The sequence below is a fragment of the Chroicocephalus ridibundus genome, chromosome 21 (assembly GCF_963924245.1).
Source record: "Chroicocephalus ridibundus chromosome 21, bChrRid1.1, whole genome shotgun sequence".
In the NCBI taxonomy this organism is placed as follows: domain Eukaryota; kingdom Metazoa; phylum Chordata; class Aves; order Charadriiformes; family Laridae; genus Chroicocephalus; species Chroicocephalus ridibundus.
Window position 1 is genome coordinate 2,266,986 of NC_086304.1, and position 17,394 is coordinate 2,284,379.

The 17,394-nt window shown below is 67.0% G+C and overlaps 1 protein-coding gene across 7 annotated transcripts in view; it reads right to left on the minus strand.

Moving 5' to 3' along the window:
* Window positions 1-14,145, minus strand: part of ARHGEF2 (Rho/Rac guanine nucleotide exchange factor 2) — a 28,336-nt gene extending 14,191 nt beyond the window's left edge. Inside the window, exons 1-6 of one of the 7 annotated variants that reach the window (XM_063357332.1) lie at window positions 14,131-14,145; window positions 9,920-10,211; window positions 9,486-9,660; window positions 8,220-8,328; window positions 7,881-7,920; window positions 6,706-6,820 (exon numbers count right to left, since the gene is read on the minus strand). In XM_063357332.1, the coding sequence (XP_063213402.1) occupies window positions 6,706-6,820; window positions 7,881-7,920; window positions 8,220-8,328; window positions 9,486-9,660; window positions 9,920-10,203 (723 nt within the window). In that variant the 5' untranslated portion in view covers window positions 10,204-10,211; window positions 14,131-14,145. Of the gene's footprint in view, window positions 1-1,512; window positions 1,874-2,334; window positions 2,440-4,793; window positions 4,916-6,705; window positions 6,821-7,880; window positions 7,921-8,219; window positions 8,329-9,485; window positions 9,661-9,919; window positions 10,212-10,426; window positions 10,524-14,130 lie in introns of those variants that run through there. The other 6 variants (XM_063357331.1, XM_063357338.1, XM_063357336.1 and 3 more) reach the window with 6 other exon arrangements.
* Window positions 14,146-17,394: the final 3,249 nt, after the last annotated feature.

The window sequence follows — 17,394 nt, forward strand, 5'->3', positions numbered from 1 at the left end:
GCGGTGTCGGTGTGTGTGTGTCCCCCCCCCTCATTAGGGACGGTCGTGTCGTGTGTCCCCCCCCCCCCCGTCCGTCCCCCCCCCCCAGCTTGCCACCCCGGCGCGGAACAAAGCGCCGGCCTCACCGGCGTTGGCAACAAAAGATGCCGCCGAAACCGCGCGGGGATGATGCCCGGCCGCTCCTTCCCCCCCCCCCCCCCAAAAAAAAAAGAGGGGGTGCCCCCCCCCCCCCCCCACCAGTGCACGAAAGCCCCGTTCTACCCCTAAACTTGCCCCCTCTGGGGGGTTTCAAGCCACCGGAGGAGCGAGGCTGTGGGTTTTGGGGGGGGCGGGGGGGGTGTGCAGTGTGAGAGCAACGGGGACCCCCCCCCGCCGCCGTTTTGGGGGGCTCCAGGGAAGGCAGTGCGGTGGGGGGGGGGAGGGGGAGACGGCCTGCGGGGAGTCCCGTCCCCCCCGTCCGAAAGCAGGTCCCACCCCGAGAGATGGGGTCCCCAGGGGGTGTAATGCCGTGGTGGGACAGCGGGGGGGTGGGGGGGTCCCCACACTTCCCATCTGCCACCAGCACATCCCCAGGCGGGGGGGGCGGGGGGGTCTCTTGGCTGTGTTGTCGTGTCCCGTCCCCCCCCCCCCCCCGCCCGCTGCCTTTGATGGGGAGCCCCCCCCATTTCTAAAGAGGTGACAGCTGGGCACGGTGGCTGCTCTCCAAGCGCCTGGGAGCCGTCCCCTCCCCGGGGGGGGGACACACACACACAGACACACACACACAAGGCCAGACCCCCCCCGGCCCAGGGCACAGCCCTGGGTGGGGCAAAACGGGCTTTGATGAAACTTTCTTTAAACAAAAACCACCATTTCCCCCCCCCCCCCCCGCACCGGACGGCGCAGGAACCAACAACCACTTCCCCCGCCCCCCCCACCCCCGCCACAACCACCATTGCGCCCCCCCCCCCCCCCAAAAAAAAACCCCAAAGCTCAGGGCCGAACACCCCCAAAACCTCCAGCCGCTCCCAGCCGGCTCAGCCCCGACAAACTCGGTGCATGCACGGCCGGCTCCGCGCCACGGGAGGCGCCGCCCTTGGGACTTCCCCCCCCCCAAAAAAAAAAAAAATCCCCCGTTCGGGGTAAACTGAGGCGGGGGGGGGGGGGGGGGAGCGTTGCACGCCCGTTTCGCACGCCCACCCGCAGCAGCCGGAGCACAAAGCCCTGCCAAGCGCAGGCAGAGCCCGGCACCAGCTGGGCCCCCCCCCCCCTTTTCACCCCCCCCCCGCCTTTACCCATCGTTTCGCCACGCCGACGATTGCCACATGCTCCGGGCACCACGACGGCGCCCCCCCCCCAACTCCACCCCCTCTCTCCTCACACCCTCGCCAAGTCCCGGGCGATGGGAATCGCTCCCACGGGACCCGCAGCACCCCCGGCTCTCCGTGCCTCAGTTTCCCCATCGCCCACCCGACGGCGGGGCTTTGTCTCTACCAGGCCGCGGACAATAAAAGCGGGGTGCGGGGATCTCACCGCTATGGGGGGGGATGTCCCACACCCCCGTGACAAGAGGAGAAGGCGACTTCCTCACCCGCCGTGCCGGAGCTGGAGGGTTTCCACGCCACCGAAAGGCCTCGGCGGAAACGCGGGCGGCTGAGCCGGGGCTGCCGAGCGATGGAGGAAGTTGGGCCGTCGCTTTCGCTCAAGAAGTTTGCCAGCGGGATGTTCGGCGGGTCACGGTGGTCCCCGGGGCCAGCCAGGCGAGGCCGAAGGCACGGTGCAGGCAGGGGGGGCGGCGCAGGCAGGGGGGGACGGCGCAGGCAGGAGGGTTATTGTCTTCCCAGGAGACCCCGCTGCACAATGGGGAGCGCCGAGGCTTGCGGAGGATCCTCGCACACTCACACACACAACCCCCCCCCCCCCCGCCTCTTTTTGCTAGGGACCCCCCCCCCAAAGTGCATAAACGCCACCCCCCCCCCTTCCTCTAAGCGCCGCTCTGAGCATCCCCCCCCATCCCCACGACCACCCCCCCCACACACACTCAACCTGGCAGGACCCCCAAAACTGCCCCCACCCCGGCTGGGTGGGGAAGGGTAGACACCACCCACACCCCACCCCCCACCCCCCCAGGTTGAGGAGGGGACAATCCCCAAATTGGGGGGGTGGGGGGCACCAACCTAAGCGGGGACACCTCCCCCCCCCACCCCCCCCCCCACCCCGCGCGGGATGGGAGTGACCCCCCCAGCGGGAGCAAAGGAGGGAAAGCAAACCCCCGCCCCCAAGGGGAAGGGGCCGGGGGGGGGGGTCCCCCCCGCCGCAGGGGGGGGGGAACGACACGCGACACCGGGGACCCACCTTGGCACGATCGCTCCTGGCCCGGGCCAGCGACTCGATGCGGGACATAATCCTCGGAGCCGCCCGGCTCCTGCCCGTTCCTGCCCGCCCCCGCCGGGCCCCGCCCCCCCCCCTTCCACCCACCCACCCACCCACCCACAGCCCCCCCCCCCGCCGGGGGCGGGTCGCGCTGCCGCCCCCCGCCTCGTGCTGCCCGCGGGTCTTTGTTCCAGACGGACCGGCAGCGCCCCCGGGATCGGGCCCCCCCCACCACCCCCGGTGGCGACCCGGCAGCCGGGGACCGGTCACCCCAGCATCCCCCCCCCCCACCTCCGGGCCACACCGCCGCACCCCCCGGATCGGGCTCCCAACGCTCTCCTGCCTCAGTTTCCCCTCCTCACACCTTCGGGGACTGCAACCCGTCCCCCCCCCTCCTCCAGGTGACACCGACCCCTCACAACCGCAGGAATTCCAAAAAGAGGGAAAAATCCCACGGGATTTCGATCCCCCGGCGCCGCAGGACTCCCCAACCCCCCACACACACACACCCTCCAGACCCCCCTGTTACCCCCAAAGCGCAGTTTGGGGGTGACGCAGGAATCCCGGCCCCGCGTCGGGGACACTTTTCCTCCATTTTGCGGCATTTACATCCCAAGCGGAGCAAATCGATGCCGGCCCCGGCCCCCAGGGAGCTGCTCGGGGGCTGCCGACGCTTCCCACCGGCTTTTGGGAGGGTGGGACAGGAAAAACCACTTTCCCATCCCAATCCCCGGTGACGGAAAGGCGATATTTTGGAAAAATTTTGCTCTTTCCCCCCCCCCACTTAAAACGCCAGCTTCGGCGAGGACCCCGGCACCAGGAGCTGGGTAACCTCAACCCAGTTGAACATTAACTCGCCAGCGGGGAAAAGCTGGGAGAAGCTGGGATTTATCGGATTTATCCCGCTTGCTGCCAGAGATAACGCTACCGAGGTTGCCAGGAGGCACCGGGACGGCTCCAGATCCCGGCAGGACCCGGAGCTGCGGCCCAGGGGAGGCTTTTTGGGGACCTGGTCCCCAAGTGTCACCCGGCTGAGCCCTGGGGCAAAGGCACCCCCCACACCCCCCTGCCAGCTGCGGGGTCACGGGGGTTGCAACAGTCTCCTTAAGCAAATAAATGTCCCTTTTCTCCCCATTTCCGAGCCCGGCGGCACTCGACGCTTGCCAAGGGGATGGGGACAAAGCCGCGTGGGTAGCCAGGAGCGACGCCGGCGGCTCTCGGCGGCTCTCGTTAATGAGTAACGACCAAAAACCACCGCTGGTGCCGGCAGCTGCCACCCGCTCTCCACCGGCTGCCTCGATTTCCCAGCAGAAATCCTTGCCGGCGGCCAAGGAAACAACAGCGCGGCCCAATCCCACCCGGCAAATCCTGCGGGAAACGGGTGGGATGCGCCCACACAGGGCGGGGATGTGCCCCCGAAGGCCGGGATGCACCCCCGAAGGCCGGGATGCTCCCACGCACCGTTCTCCCAAGGAAGAGGAAAAGTCGGGAGCCGTCGGGAAAGCACATCCCGGGTCGCCGGAGTGGTTCCTCGGCAGCCGTTAGCCAGCGTGGGCTCGTTCCCCGCTGCCACAGCCGGGTTTTAATTAAATGGTGGTGCCGAAAGCAGAACCGAGCAACCCGGGGTGTGTGTGTGTTGGGGGGGGGGACACGACATGGCCACGCTCCTCCTGGCGTGGCCTCCGGGGCCTAATTCCCAATTTCTCGTTTCCTCCCCCGGTACAAACCCCAACGGCGCAGTTGGCTCCTGCTCCCCCCTCCCCGGCCGTCACCCCAAAACAGCCCCAAAACCGAGGGAAGGAAACCCCAAACGGGCGCCCGGGGCAGGATGTGGCTGGCGGGGGGGCTCCAGTGGTGGCCGGCGGGGGGGGGGTCCGGTGCCTCTCCCCGCGTGGCAGGGCCGGATCCGGGCATGGAAAGCCCCGAGAGCATCACGTGGGGGAAGAAGGCGAAGGGGGAAGCGGCGGCGGCTCAGCCATAAAAAGTCAGGACGGGAGAACATGGGGGTGCTTTGGGTGGGTGGAGGGGGGGGACGACACCTCACAGCCCCCGGGGGGAAACCGTGGGGTCCCCCCGAGGAGGACGGTGTCACCCCAGCACCCAACCCCTCGCCGACGGGCATCGCCGCGGGATTGCAGCCGCCCCACGGCGTGGCGGGGGGTGGATCCTGGGTGTGTCCCCCCCCCCCAGGAAGTGTTTGGGGGGGGGGGGGGGGGAGGATGGGGAGAGCTGGGGGGCTCACCGTGCCCCGCAGCCCCCCCAGCATCACCCGGGGCAGGAACCCACCCGGCGGCGGCGGCGGCAGGCGAGACCCGCGGCGGCAGCGACACCCCGACCCGACGGCGGTGGGTGCTGGGGCAGCGCTGACCCCCCGAGACCCCCATGGGTGTCGTGTCGTCCCGTCCCCTGTCCCCCCCCCTCCCGCCGTTGCCGAGACTCACCCGGGGCGCAGGGCGGCCGTACATGGCGGGGGCTCCCCGGGGAAGGGCCGCGCCGAGGCGGTGGCGGCGGCGAGCGGGGCCGGGGTTATTATTATGATTTCTTCCTGAAATAGCACGGGCCCTCCCCTCCGCGGCCTCCCCGCGCCCCACCGCCAGCGCCAGGCCCTCCCCAGCCCCACACCGGCTTGTGGCCTGGCCCCCCCTCCCCCCCCCCCCCCAGCCACCAAACTCCACGAAGCGGCAGCGGGTGCTCTCTGCTGCCTGCCGACTTCGGGGGGTCCCCTCCGTCGGGGTCCCCCTCTATTGAGGTCGCCCCCCCACCAGTGACCCCCAGCCAGCCCCACTGCGGTGCCCCAGCACCCCGGGGGGGTCCTGTACCCCACCCCGCCCCCCACCACAGCCTGTACTTGGGACCCCCCCCCCAAGCTACCAGCACCCGCATGACCCAGAATCTGTGTCCCCCTCCCCCCAACCATGGCCGGTGCCATCCTGGTGCCACCGGCACCACAGTGTTGGGGGGGGGGCTCTGCCGTTCAGTGACGCCGGGGTGGGCACCCCGCTCCCCCCGCACCCCCCACCCGCACCCCATTCCCTGCTGCAATCGCCCCGTCCCGCTGCCTCCGCCAGGATGGACCCCTTTTTCCCCATCCACCCGCCGGGGGGGGGCCGGATCCGGAGCACCCCCAGCGCTCCCAGCACCTCCAGGACCTTTCTCCCTCCCCAGAGATTTTTTTATAGGACAAACTTTTTGCTGAGCCGAGACTTGGCGAGAGCCCGGCCCGAGGGACACCCCCCCCCACGCACACCCACACACACACACCCCCCCACCCCCCAACTTTCCTCCCGCTAAATCAAAATAATAGCAATAAATAATAACAAATCCCGGATTTAAAACTCTTTACACCCCGCTTCGGCGCCCAGCGGGGTGGGATGAGGACGGAGCCGTCCCGATGGCGGGGTCCGGGCCCTGCCGGGGTGGATTTTGGCCGGCAGCGCTGGGGGGGGGGAGCCATGGCCCCCGTGATGATGTTAACAGCTGGCCGCTAATCCGGCAGGGAGGAGGCAGGATGAGATCAGGGGCCGGGGAGGGAGGGTGGCGGGGGGGGGGGGGATTAATGGCTTCACATGGCGGCAAATCACAACCCCGGGGCGGGGGGGGGGAGACGACGAGGCGGGCTTTGCCCCCCAAAAGTGGGTGGCAGGGGGTGGGCGGCTTCCGCGGCCCCCCACGTCGCCACGTGCGTTGCGGTGCCTCAGTTTCCCCCCGGCCCCATGGGAGGGGGCAGTGGTGGCGGGGAGGACACACACACACACACCCCCCCACCCCCCCGCCGTGTCCCCTCGCTGCCCCACGGCCACCCGGAGTCAACCGAAGCCCCCCCCCTCCGGCACCCTACGAGCAGCCATTGCGGTCTTATAAAAGACGGGGAAACTGAGGCACGGAAGGGGGGGTGTGGGGGGGCTCAGCAGGGTCCTGCTGCCCTCCAAGCTGGGAAGGAGCCGGAGGAAAACATCCCGGCGGCAGGAATGGCGCTGGGGAGGCCGGAGGGGCCCGGGGTGGGGGGGGTGGGGGGGGGGTGAGCTCAGTGCACAAACAAGCGCCCGCCGCCAGGAAAAGCCTCGTTTCCTCGCTCGCCTTCCCCTGGCGCATTCAGGGTGGTTTTCCCCCCCCAACACCCCCCCGCCCCAACCCGCCTTTTTTGACAACACCACCCCCCCCACCCACCCCCCCCAGCGTGAAACCCGGCGAGGGCCGGTGCCAGGCGGGAGAGGGGAAACTGAGGCACGGCCTCCCCGAAGGGCCCAACATCAAACGAACGTGAATCCCCCCCAAATCCCATCGCCGGCGTTTGTTTTTTTGGGTTTTTTTTGGGGGGGGGGGGGGGGGGGGGAAGAGCGAATGCTTCCTTACCTTCGTCTTCCCCGTCATCCTCTTGATGAAGCTGAGGGTCCGGCCCAGGGGGGTCTCTTCCCAGCTCTGGCTCCCCGCCTCCCCCGCCAGCTGCCCGCAGCTCCCGGCGCCGAAGCTGGAGGAGATGGAGGATGGACAATCCCCCTCTGTCCTTGGCCTCCGCGGGGCCGGGAAACAGGGAGGAGCGAGCCCAGCGCCTCGGCCCCCCGGCTTCTGCGGGGTGGCTGCTCCGCTCCCAGCTGGGGCCAGTACAGAGCCCCTTCTGTTTGCCCCCCCCCCCCCCCCCCCAACCAAGGCTGGTGGCTACCTCCGTCCCCTCCTCGGTGACCCCCCCACCCAACGTCACCCGGTCCATCATTTGGGGAGTGGGGCAGGGGGAGCCGTTTGCAGGGGTGCAGCCCCCAGGTTTTGGGGTGCTACGGGCACGGAGCCCCCCCCCCCCCACCTCTTTTCTGGGTGGTCCCGCTCAGGGCTGGCCCGGGTTCACTGGGGGACACCCTCGGTGGGGACAAGCCACCCTCGGTGGGGGACAAGCCCTGCACCCAACCCATCCCTGGGGACACGGCGGGAGGGGACGGGGGACACAGACGGCTGCGGGGCGCAAGGGCCAGGCAGCACCAATCCTTTTTAGGGAGGTGGTTGGGGGCCAGCCTGACCCCCTCCGTGTCCCCATCATCCCTTGTCCTCGCTCGTCCCCCCGCGGGGCTCCCGGCCAGCCCCCGGCGCGATGACGCCCGGGAACAACCACCCTAATGAAGATGGGAATGGGCTGTGACAGGCGCTGGGGACACAGGCGGCCCCGTGCCACCGGCACAATGCCCTGCCTGGAGGGAGGAGGTGGGAGGGGGGGGGCCCTGGCATCCCGGGGACAGGGAAGGGGACACCGTCCCCTCCAGCCTGCTGGTCCCGGGGGGGTTTGTTCCTGCTGCCCCCAACGCTGGGAGTGAGTGAAGTGTGTCGGGTCTCAGCCTGACCCCGTCACACAAACCGTCCCGTCCCCTCCCTGCAGCCACAAGCGGAAAAAAAAAAAAAAAAAAACAACAAAAAAAAAACAAAACCAAAAACACCCCAACCCTATTTGGGCCAATATTTAATCTCTAAATCTCCCCTGGGGGCTCTGTGGTCCCTGTGGTCCCCGTGTCCGTCCCCCCCCCCGCCCCCCATCCCCGACTCACCCATTGACCAGGCTCTGCCGGGAGGCGAAGGGGGAAAATTCTGCAACGGCAAAAGAAACGTGAATTAAAAGAGGGGGAGAGAGGAGGCGGCTTTTTTTCGGCTGCTGAAGCATCTGGTCCCGGGCTGCCGCGGGGCTGCACGGGGCGGGGGGATGACGAGAAATAATTAACTTCGGCGGCAGCGCCATCGATTTTGGGTCGTTATTAGGGAGGTTGGAGCAGGGATGGGGATGCAGCGCCGGGGGGTGGGATGTGGGGGTCATCACCCCGGTCCTGCCCTGGCGGGGGGGGGGGGGTGGGGTGGGGTGGGAACGACGCGATGTGGGTGCCACCACTCACCGTCTGGGTCGGGGAAGCTGTCGATGAAGCTGAGCGACGCCGATTTGGAGAGGCCGCGGCTGCCAGCGCTCTGCCCGGCCCGGAACGCCGGCAGCCTCTGAGCATCCTCCTGCCAGCAGTGACGGGGTTGGCACCTGGGTCACCGGCTCCTGTCCCTGTCACCCTCTACCCACCCTTTGGCAGGGCACGGCGGGTGGCGCGGGGCAGCTGCCGGTCCCCAGGATGGTCCCCAGGCTCGTGGCCCATCTATTTTCCCCTCCATGACCTTGATCCCCGAAGCGATGCTGCTCCCAGAGGATAACACAGCTTGGGGAGGAGCATCCCGGTCCCAGGATGACGCCAAAGTCACCCAGGATGGGGCTTTCCTGGGCACCCGTCATGGTCCCCCCTCCCAGGGTCCCCAACCCTCACCCAGTCCCAGGATGATGGCAAAGCCACCCAGGATGGGGCTCCCCTGGGGACCTGTCATAATTCCCTCTCCTGGGGTCCCCCACCCTTACCCGGTCCCGGGATGATGGCAAAGCCACCCAGGATGGGGCTGTCCTGGGGACCCGTCATGGTCCCCCCTCCCAGGGTCCCCCACTCTCACCCAATGCCAGGATGATGGCAAAGCCACCCAGGATGGGGCTTCCCTGGGGACCCATCATGATCCCCCCTCCTGGGGTCTCCAACCCTCACCCAGTCCCAGGGTGATGGCAAAGCCACCCAGGATGGGGCTTCTCTGGGGGCCCATCATGGTCCCCCCTGCCGGGGTCCCCCACCCTTACCCAGTCCCAGGATGATGGCAAAGCCACCCAGGATGATGGCAAAGGGACCCAGGACGGGGCTTCCCCGGGGACCCATCATGATCCCCCCTCCTGGGGTCTCCAACCCTCACCCGGTCCCGGGATGATGGCAAAGCCACCCAGGATGGGGCTTCTCTGGGGGCCCATCATGGTCCCCCCTGCGGGGGTCCCCCACCCTCACCCAACGCCAGGATGACGGCAAAGCCACCCAGGATGATGGCAAAGGGACCCAGGATGGGGCTTCCCTGGGGACCCACCATGGTCCCCTCTCCCAGGGTCCCCCACCCTCACCCAGTCCCAGGGTGATGGCAGAGCCACCCAGGATGGGGCTGTCCTGGGGACCCGTCATGATTCCCTCCCTCCCGGGGTCCCCCACCCTCCCCCAAGCTCGTCCCCTGAATCCATCCCCTGGTGCTGGGTGACCGGACACCCTGGGGCGGCAGGAGGAGGAGGAGGAGGAGGAGGAGGAGGGGGCTCCTACCTGCACCCGCTGCACATCGGCCTCATCCTCCTCGTCCTGGGAGAGCAGGGACTCCAGGTCGTCGTTGCTGTGGACGAGGGGGGCTCGCCGGGGGTCCTGCCGGTGCCGCCCCAGCCCGTCCAGCTGCTCCACGCTGGAATCGAGCTCGTCGGTGCTCAGCCCTTTGAGACTCACGCTGCCGTGGGGAGAGGGGGACCCCGAGCTGGGTGGGGGACACACACACCCCCCACCAAACCGGGACCCCCATCCCCATGGGGGGAGCCTTGGGGCATCCCCACCGGCTCAGGGCAAGGGCTGCTCATCCCTGGGGTGCACCCGGGGATGCTGCATGGAGGACCCCGACCCCCGGATTGGGGGGCTCAGGAGCAGCGGTGTGCGGGCAGGGAAGGGGGGGCCGGCTGCAGGGATGGGGACACGGGACCGGTCACCGCTACCTGAGCTGGTCGTAGCCAGGGACCCCACGCAGCTGCTTGCCCGGCTCCCAGCTGTGCCGACGGAAAGAGTCCCGGGAGCGGATGGAGGTCCGGAGGGCACAGGCTCGCCGTAAGGGCACCCCCCAAAAGCGGTCTTCGTCCTCATCTTCCTCCTCCCAGCCGGCCTCGGCGCCGGGGCTGGCCGCGGTGACGGGCTCCAGGGCCGACATGCAGCGACGTTTCTGGCCGGGGACCCCGCCGAGGGCACCTTCGCAGGGACCCAGGAAGATGTCGGGACCCTCCATGCCGGACCCTGCGGGAGGGAAGAGCGGAGGCGTCGGGGACGGCCTTGGCACCGGGCATGAAACGAGTTGGGGGGGTCTCAGCTGAGCTCTGCAGGACCCCCCCCAGCTCCCCCAGACTGTTTTTACGGCCTCTCTCAGAGCTTTAAACCTCCCGTAAAGCTTATGACGGCCATAAAGAGGAGCTGCCCTTCCCGGCTGTGTCCCCCCCACCTCCAGCGCTGACCTCGCCGGGGGCCCCCCGACCCTGCAGCGCTGGCGCCGCGATGGAGAGGGTTCCCGTCCCCCGGCCCCCCCCCCCCCGGCCCCCAGCCCTGCACAAACACGGCCGGGGGGCCGCGGCTGGCGGGGACGCACAGAAACACCCACTCGGGCCCGAGGTTACTCATTAAGCGCCCAGGAATTTGGCTGGGACGAGAGCGGCTCCTCGCCGGTTTGCGGTGGTGTCGGTGCCGGGGGTGTGGGGTGGGGGTGTGTGTGTGGGGGTGTGTGTGTGGGGGGGTCGGCGCTGAGCGGTGCTGGGGTCCCATCTCCCCCAACCACCTCCCCAGGGTGACCCCGCAAAGATGCGGCCCATCCTCTAAGAGCACAAAACCCCCCAAATTTCCACCTCCCAGGGGTGATACATCCCTCCCCCCACACACCCCCCCCCCCCAACACCCCCCCCCCCCGCCCCGGAGCAACTGGCCCCCGGGCAGAGGATGCTCAGGGTGCTTTGCAGTCGTCTGGGGACCTGGATTTCGTCTGGTGCCATCTGGCCCCTGGATGTCCCGGGCAGGATGGGACCCGGGGAGGTTTTAGCTTGGCCATACATCCACCGCCCCCCCATAAAAAAAGGCCACACCAGGCTGGGGAAGCCCCCGAGCACCCCGACACCACCACCCCCCGCAGCATCCCGACACCCCAAAGACACGTGGGCTGCCCCCACCGAGCCACCACAAAAGCCCTTACAGAAATGCAACCCTGGGGTGCAGCTTTTAGCCGACCCCCCCGACCCCCCCACCAAACCCACCTCTGGGGCCACGTTACACACACACACACACCCCCCCACACACACCCCCACCATTAAGCAAAACCCCCCTTCTCCTGCCGCCATCAGCGGGACGGAGCCAGGGCTGCAACCCCCAGCTGAGCGCCCCGACCCCCCGCGCCCCCAGCCCCATCGCTCCATCCGCGCTGCCCACAATCCCCAAATCCCCCCCCCCCCCCCCCCAAAAGTGGCCTTGCCGGTGCCCAAGGCGTCCCCCGGGGCTGGCACGTCCTTCCCTGGCGCTGCCCGGCCCCGACTCACCCCACTGCGCCCGGGCCCCGGGGGGCAGCTCTCCCCTCTCCCCCCCAGGCCAGCCCCATTTGGGACAGGGAGGGAAATGGGATGAGCTCAGCCGCTTTCCTGTTTTCACATTCCCAGCCCTGTCAGCTGATAAAAAACACACTTTCCTCCGCGTCTGGCCCATCATCTGCCCAGGACGGGACCAGAACCAGCGAGCGGCTTTGCCGTAAATACGGGAGAATAAATAAATAGCAAAGCCAGCGTCCGTCGGCGCGGTGGTGGCAATTCCGCCGCCGATGAGCACGGCTCTGCCCAAAGGCGACCTGGGGATTTATGGGCTCGCAGTCTCGGAGGGCTGTAGGTTGCCCAGAAAGGCAACCTGGATGCCGGAGCGTCCCAGTTTAGTGCCAGAAAACCAGCACCTCGGGGCGCAGACCCAACCTCCCGAGGAGGAAAAGGGATGGGGATCCTGGAGCCGCATCACGGCTGAGCAGCATCCCCCCAAAATAAATCCCAACCCCGCGGGCAACCCTTCGTCCCCAGCAGCCCCTGCCATCGCTTTGCCCCCTCCGGTCCCCCCCAGCACCCCGGGGTGCGCCCCTCCATCCCAACAGGTCAAACCGACCCCATTTACCACCCGTCGGCGCTGGGGCGCCGGCGGCACCTTCCCATCGGCAACCGCTCTCCCGTGCCTGGGTGCATCGGCGAGAGATGGGCTCCTCCGGCCGGGAGCCACCAGCTCCCCACAGCACTAAAAGCCCGGCCCCGAGCTGGCCTCGGGGTCCACGTTTGTATTTCCACCCCCCCCCCCCCCCCACCACCAAAATGTCGGCGAGCAGCAGCTGGAGAGCAGCGAGGAGGCCGGGGATCGCGTTACCCGCGGGCTGCGCTCGCCCATGGGCTTCGGGGACGGCGGTGCAATGGCTCAGCCCAGGCAGGGGACAGGGACACAGGGGAGATGTCCGCACCCAGCCCCTCTGCTCTGTGCTGAGAACGGCCAACGCTCATCACTGGAGTGGAGGGCCAGGGACACGGGGGAGGTGTGCCCACCCAGCCCCTCTGCTCACTGCTGAGAACGGCCAACGCTCATCACTGGAGTGGACGGATAAGGGTCAGGACCGCACCGGGCGGCTCCAGCCCCATCACCGGCTCCTGGGGACGTGTCCCCAGACACGCCGGGTGCCAGGCAGGCGGGAGGGCAGCAGGTGCCGCAGTCCAACCTGCGCTTCCAGGAGGCTCCGCCAGCACTTTGGACCCAGCCGGAGCCGCGAGTGCCAGGTCGGAGTCATGGCTCCCAGGGGAGGAAGCAAGAAGCAAGGTCTTCCTCCTAAAAGCCACTCCCGACCCCATGCCATGGCGGGGGCCAACCTCTGCCGAGGACCCAGAGGGGCAGGGGGAGGGCGAACCCACCCCGGCACCGGGTCGGACACGGTGTCAGCGCGTTGTTGTCCCCAGTTTCTCCCCAGGCAGAACCGCATTCCCCGTCACCGGTGAGGATTAACCGCCGGCCACCGGCATTCCAGGTGGCTGGAGGATGCTCGTGCCGGCCACCACCGGGGAAACCGGGCACCGGGAGGGGGACGAGCGACCAGCTCGAGGGTCACGACATCGACCTTTGGGTGAGCACCAGGGAGGGAACATGGAAGCGGGGACCCAGGCGTCCTGTCCCCGCCGTCCCGTGGGTGCAGCCGCCGCAGAGGGCGAAGGGCAGGGGAAGGTGCCCACGAGCGGCCGGGTGGGACAAAGCGGTGGGCGAGGTGGGTGCTGCAGCACCCGCGCGCGGGGGCTGGGGGTTCCCGGGGTGGCTCAGGTCACCCTCCATGTCACCCCCTGGGCCTGGAGGGACGTACCTGTGGGGGATGCGGGACCCCAGTGGGTCCCGGCAGCGATGGCCGGTGGGTACCGGGGCCCGTGCCCAGCTCCTCAGGCACCGCTCTCCTCCTCCCCTCCCTCCTGCCTCTTCCACACACAAAATAAACCAGGAACCACTTGGCAAATCGGATCCTTTTCCCTGTTAACCCTTCGCCCTGCTCCGCTGCCGATCCTCCGCACCCAGCCCTGCCGGTGGACGGACCCACACCCCCACGGGGCACCCCAAATTCAGCCCTTGAGCCCCGTTTCTCCCCTCCCTCACCCAGCAGCTGCAGCTCCGCGCTGGGCTGCAGCCGCCCTTGAGCCGAGCAGCCCCCCTGTTTCCCACTCCCTCGATTTTTAGGGTCCAAGAACCGCCTCGGGGTCCCCCTCAGAGTCTGAACTGCCCTTTCCCGGCTCCCGGCTGGCACTTAGGGATAATCCATCACGGGCTGTAGCACGGGGCAGGGGCTGGGCGAGCCCAAAGCAGCCCAGGGCAAGGAGCATTACCCCGTGCCTCAGTTTCCCCATCTCCCGGAGGTGGAGATTTCCTTCCCCCCGCCGGCAACTTTGCATTTTTCCAGCCCTGCCGTGGGTGCGGAGACCTGGGGAGGGTGCGGAGCGGGGCACCCACAGCCCGCGATAAGGGCAGGGAGAGCGGAGGTGACTCAGGCTCCTGCTGGCCACTGGTCACCCTCCCCACGCAGCACCCTTTGCCATGGGGCTGAGCCCCACACTGGCTCCACGTTCCCCCTTAGCACAGGACCCAGCCACGAGCCACCGGGCCCGTGCCGGAAGAATTTACGCACCTTGGACAAACCCAGCCCATCCGGATCCCGGAGGGATGTCGTTCCCTGGGAAAAGCCACGCCGAAACCAAGCGGGCGCAGACGGAGCCAACCCTTCCCGCACCCGCGAGCGATAAACACCCCGGGGGCGTAGAATTCCCATCTCCCAGAAGCGGCGCTGGAGGTTTTGAAAACCTCCGGCAGCCTTTGCTCCGGGTGTCCCGCCGTCCCACAGAGCGCCCGCTCCGCAGAAAATAAAAAGGAAAAAAAACCAACCAAACAAACAAAAACCTAAATAAATTAATGGCCTCTGGCTGTGTGCTGTGCCACCGCGGGAATGTCCCCCGTCCCCCAGCCTTGGCACCTCTGCTGGATATTCCTCGGGCCGCAGATTCCGCCTGGGAGGAAGGTGTTTGTTTTAAATAAAAGGGTGGCACCGGAGACCTTTGCGCGGCTTTCAGGAGAGCGGTGCCAGGAGGTGACGCTTCCCGGGAACAGCCGGCTCCGGAGCTGGCACAGCCGGGTTGTGCCCTGCCCCGCAGCAGGAGAAACCGCAGCGGCCGGGCTACGGAAAAAACCTCCGGAGCTTTTTTCTGGAAGCGTCAGGGTGTTAGTTGGACTGGTATCCCCGGCTCGGGAGTGGGGAACGAGCCCATCCCCAGCTCACGGCGCTGGTTTTGGGGCCGCACGGGAGCTCAGCAGCCGCTTTGGGCTCCTGGTTTTCAGGCTCCGCGGGCAGGAAGGACCCGAGACACCAAAAAGCAGAATATTATAAATATTTCCAAGGGTTTTCTGGAACTGGTCCCTCTCCGGGGTGCAGCGGGACAGGGCTCAGGTGCCCCAGGGAACGCTATGGGTCCAGTTTAGCGCCGAAGCTCTACCATTAACGCACCGACATCACCTGCGCCCGTAACCAGTATTCCCAGCGCCGGCACCACTCCAGGCTGGGAGAAGAGCACTATTATTAGAGATCGGGCACGGACAACCCCTCTTTACACCAGTCTCCCACCGACACCTCCCCAGCCCACCCTCAAAAGCCCAAAGGGGAGCGCTGCCGGTAAACTGGTAATGCTGGTAAAGGCGTTCGTTCGTTACCTTCACCCGCCTCCGCGCGCCGGTCCCGAGGGTGCAGCCAAAACAGTCCGGATGCGTCCCGGATCGGGAGCAGAACCTTTACATCTCAGCCTCAGGGAGCAAATCCCCTCCGCCGGCACATCCCGGTGGGCTGCACCAGTCAGACCAGTTCGCGCGAAGCCCCTGTGCCCTTGGAAGGGGGAGAGTTTCAAACAGCCACCGTCTCCCTAATCCTGCCGCTCGCCCGGCAAAACAAAGGGTGCAACCGGCGGCGGCGAAGGTTGGGGCGAGGGGGTGAGGAATCCCGGCTGGGAGACATTGTTCGGGTGACAAAGGCGCAGTGTTCGCGCCGGCCCGGCTCGGGATTTCTATCCACCAACACGAAATTCCCGGCTGCCACCACCGTGCCGGCCAGCGGGCTCCGACGCGTGGCCAGTACCGGGCTGTGGGGGGCCACCAGCCCCAATTATGGGGCGGAAACCGGCCACCTCTCACCACCCACCGGTCCCCCGAGCCACGTCCTCGCCGTGCCGCTGCCTCCTCCAGAGAAAAAGCCCAAATCCATGCCCGCCGCGCAGCCACAGCCATGATTTATTTATGGCGGCCAAGAGAAACCTTATCCCAGAGCTCGTGGCCGTCAGGAAAGCCGGTGCGAGGTACCGGCCCCTCGGAGAACGGAGGAATGAACCCAGCGAAGCGACTTCTGCTCCGCACACGATCCCCTCCGCTCTCCTTCTTCCTTTTATTTTCCTGATGGAGTAACGTCCTGCTGCCTTTCCCTGGCTCCTACACCCTTCAGCCGCGCTTCTGGAGGCCTCCCGGCCGCCCTGGGAAAAGAAACTCGGGTTTCCTCCGCGGCGTTTGCTTTATTACAAAAAGCCTTTGAGTTCCTCAACACACCTCGACGGGGCAACCGGGAACAATAAAAAGCACGACCCGACCCCGAACCACCAGACACGGCCATGAAGCGCTCGCTGCGATAACTGAAAGACACCGGGGGCTCCCCGGGCCCCCCCTGACTGTGCAGACAAGGGCGCTGGGGGCTTTGGGGTGGTTTTTCTTCTTCTTCTTTTTTTTTTTTTTTTTTTTTTTTTAAGGGAGAAGGCAACACGCCCAAGGCTCTGGGTCCCGGCCCCGCCGGCGTGGGAGCCGTCGCTGGGACCGTGTTGGGTCCTGGGCTCGGGTTGAAAGTTGCGAAGGGGCTCCAAGAGCAAAACGGGGGTCCCAGAGAAGCCCGTGGGGCAGGAGGAAGGGCAGAGGGTGGCTCGGGAGGACGCTCGAGGGTCCCAAGGGAGCTACAGAGGCAAAAGGCAGCTGGGGGAAGAGCGAGGGACGGAATAGAGGCACCCCAATTAGCACAGGGGACCAAAAGAGGGCTCTGAGGTGCAAAGAACCTGAGGAGGGACCACTCCAGTGCCCCCCCAGATGCCCAGGACCCTTCTGGTGCCCCCAGTACCTTCCCAGAGCCCCACCACCCTCTAAAGTCTCCCCAATAACCTCCCAGAGTCCCCAGTATGCCACCGAGCCACCCGGGACCCTCCAGCTGCCTCCAGAGCCTCCCAGTACCCACCAGAGCCCCCAGGGCCCTCCCAGTATCCCCAACGTGCTCCCAGATCCCCCCGGTAACATCCAACTCCCTCGAGGACCCTCCAGGTGGCCCCAGTATGCCCTCAGAGCACCCCCAAGGCCATCCCAGAACCTCCCAGTAACCCTGCTGGGCACCCAAGTGCACCCTAAAGCTCTTCAGGACCCCCAAGAGCCGCCCAAGACCCTCCCAGAGCCACCTATACCACCCCAGTACCTGCAAGAACCCTCCCAGATCCCCCCCAGTACCCTCCCAGAGCCCCCAGTTTGTACATTTGTGTTAAGTTAAAATATTTTTTTCCCTTTTTGGACGGAGGGTCTTGGCCCACCGGATCTCGGTCGATGGTTTTTGCTGAAGATACAGCAGGTTTTGATCCCCTTCCAAGGATGGAGCTGGAGGTGGAGGTGCTCAGGGGTCTACAGCGATCTCCAGGCTTGGAAAGGAGACGGTGTCAGTCGATAAGGTTTTACGAGTGAGCAACGCTTTGGCAAAAAGGGTTAAAAAAACCCCCACAAACAAAAAACCCCAACGATAACCGAGCTGGTGAGCTGCGAAGGCCAAAACTAGGTGATAATTTTTACGGGGGATCTGAGTATCTCCAAAGGTCACCTCGCGGAGGGAGACTTG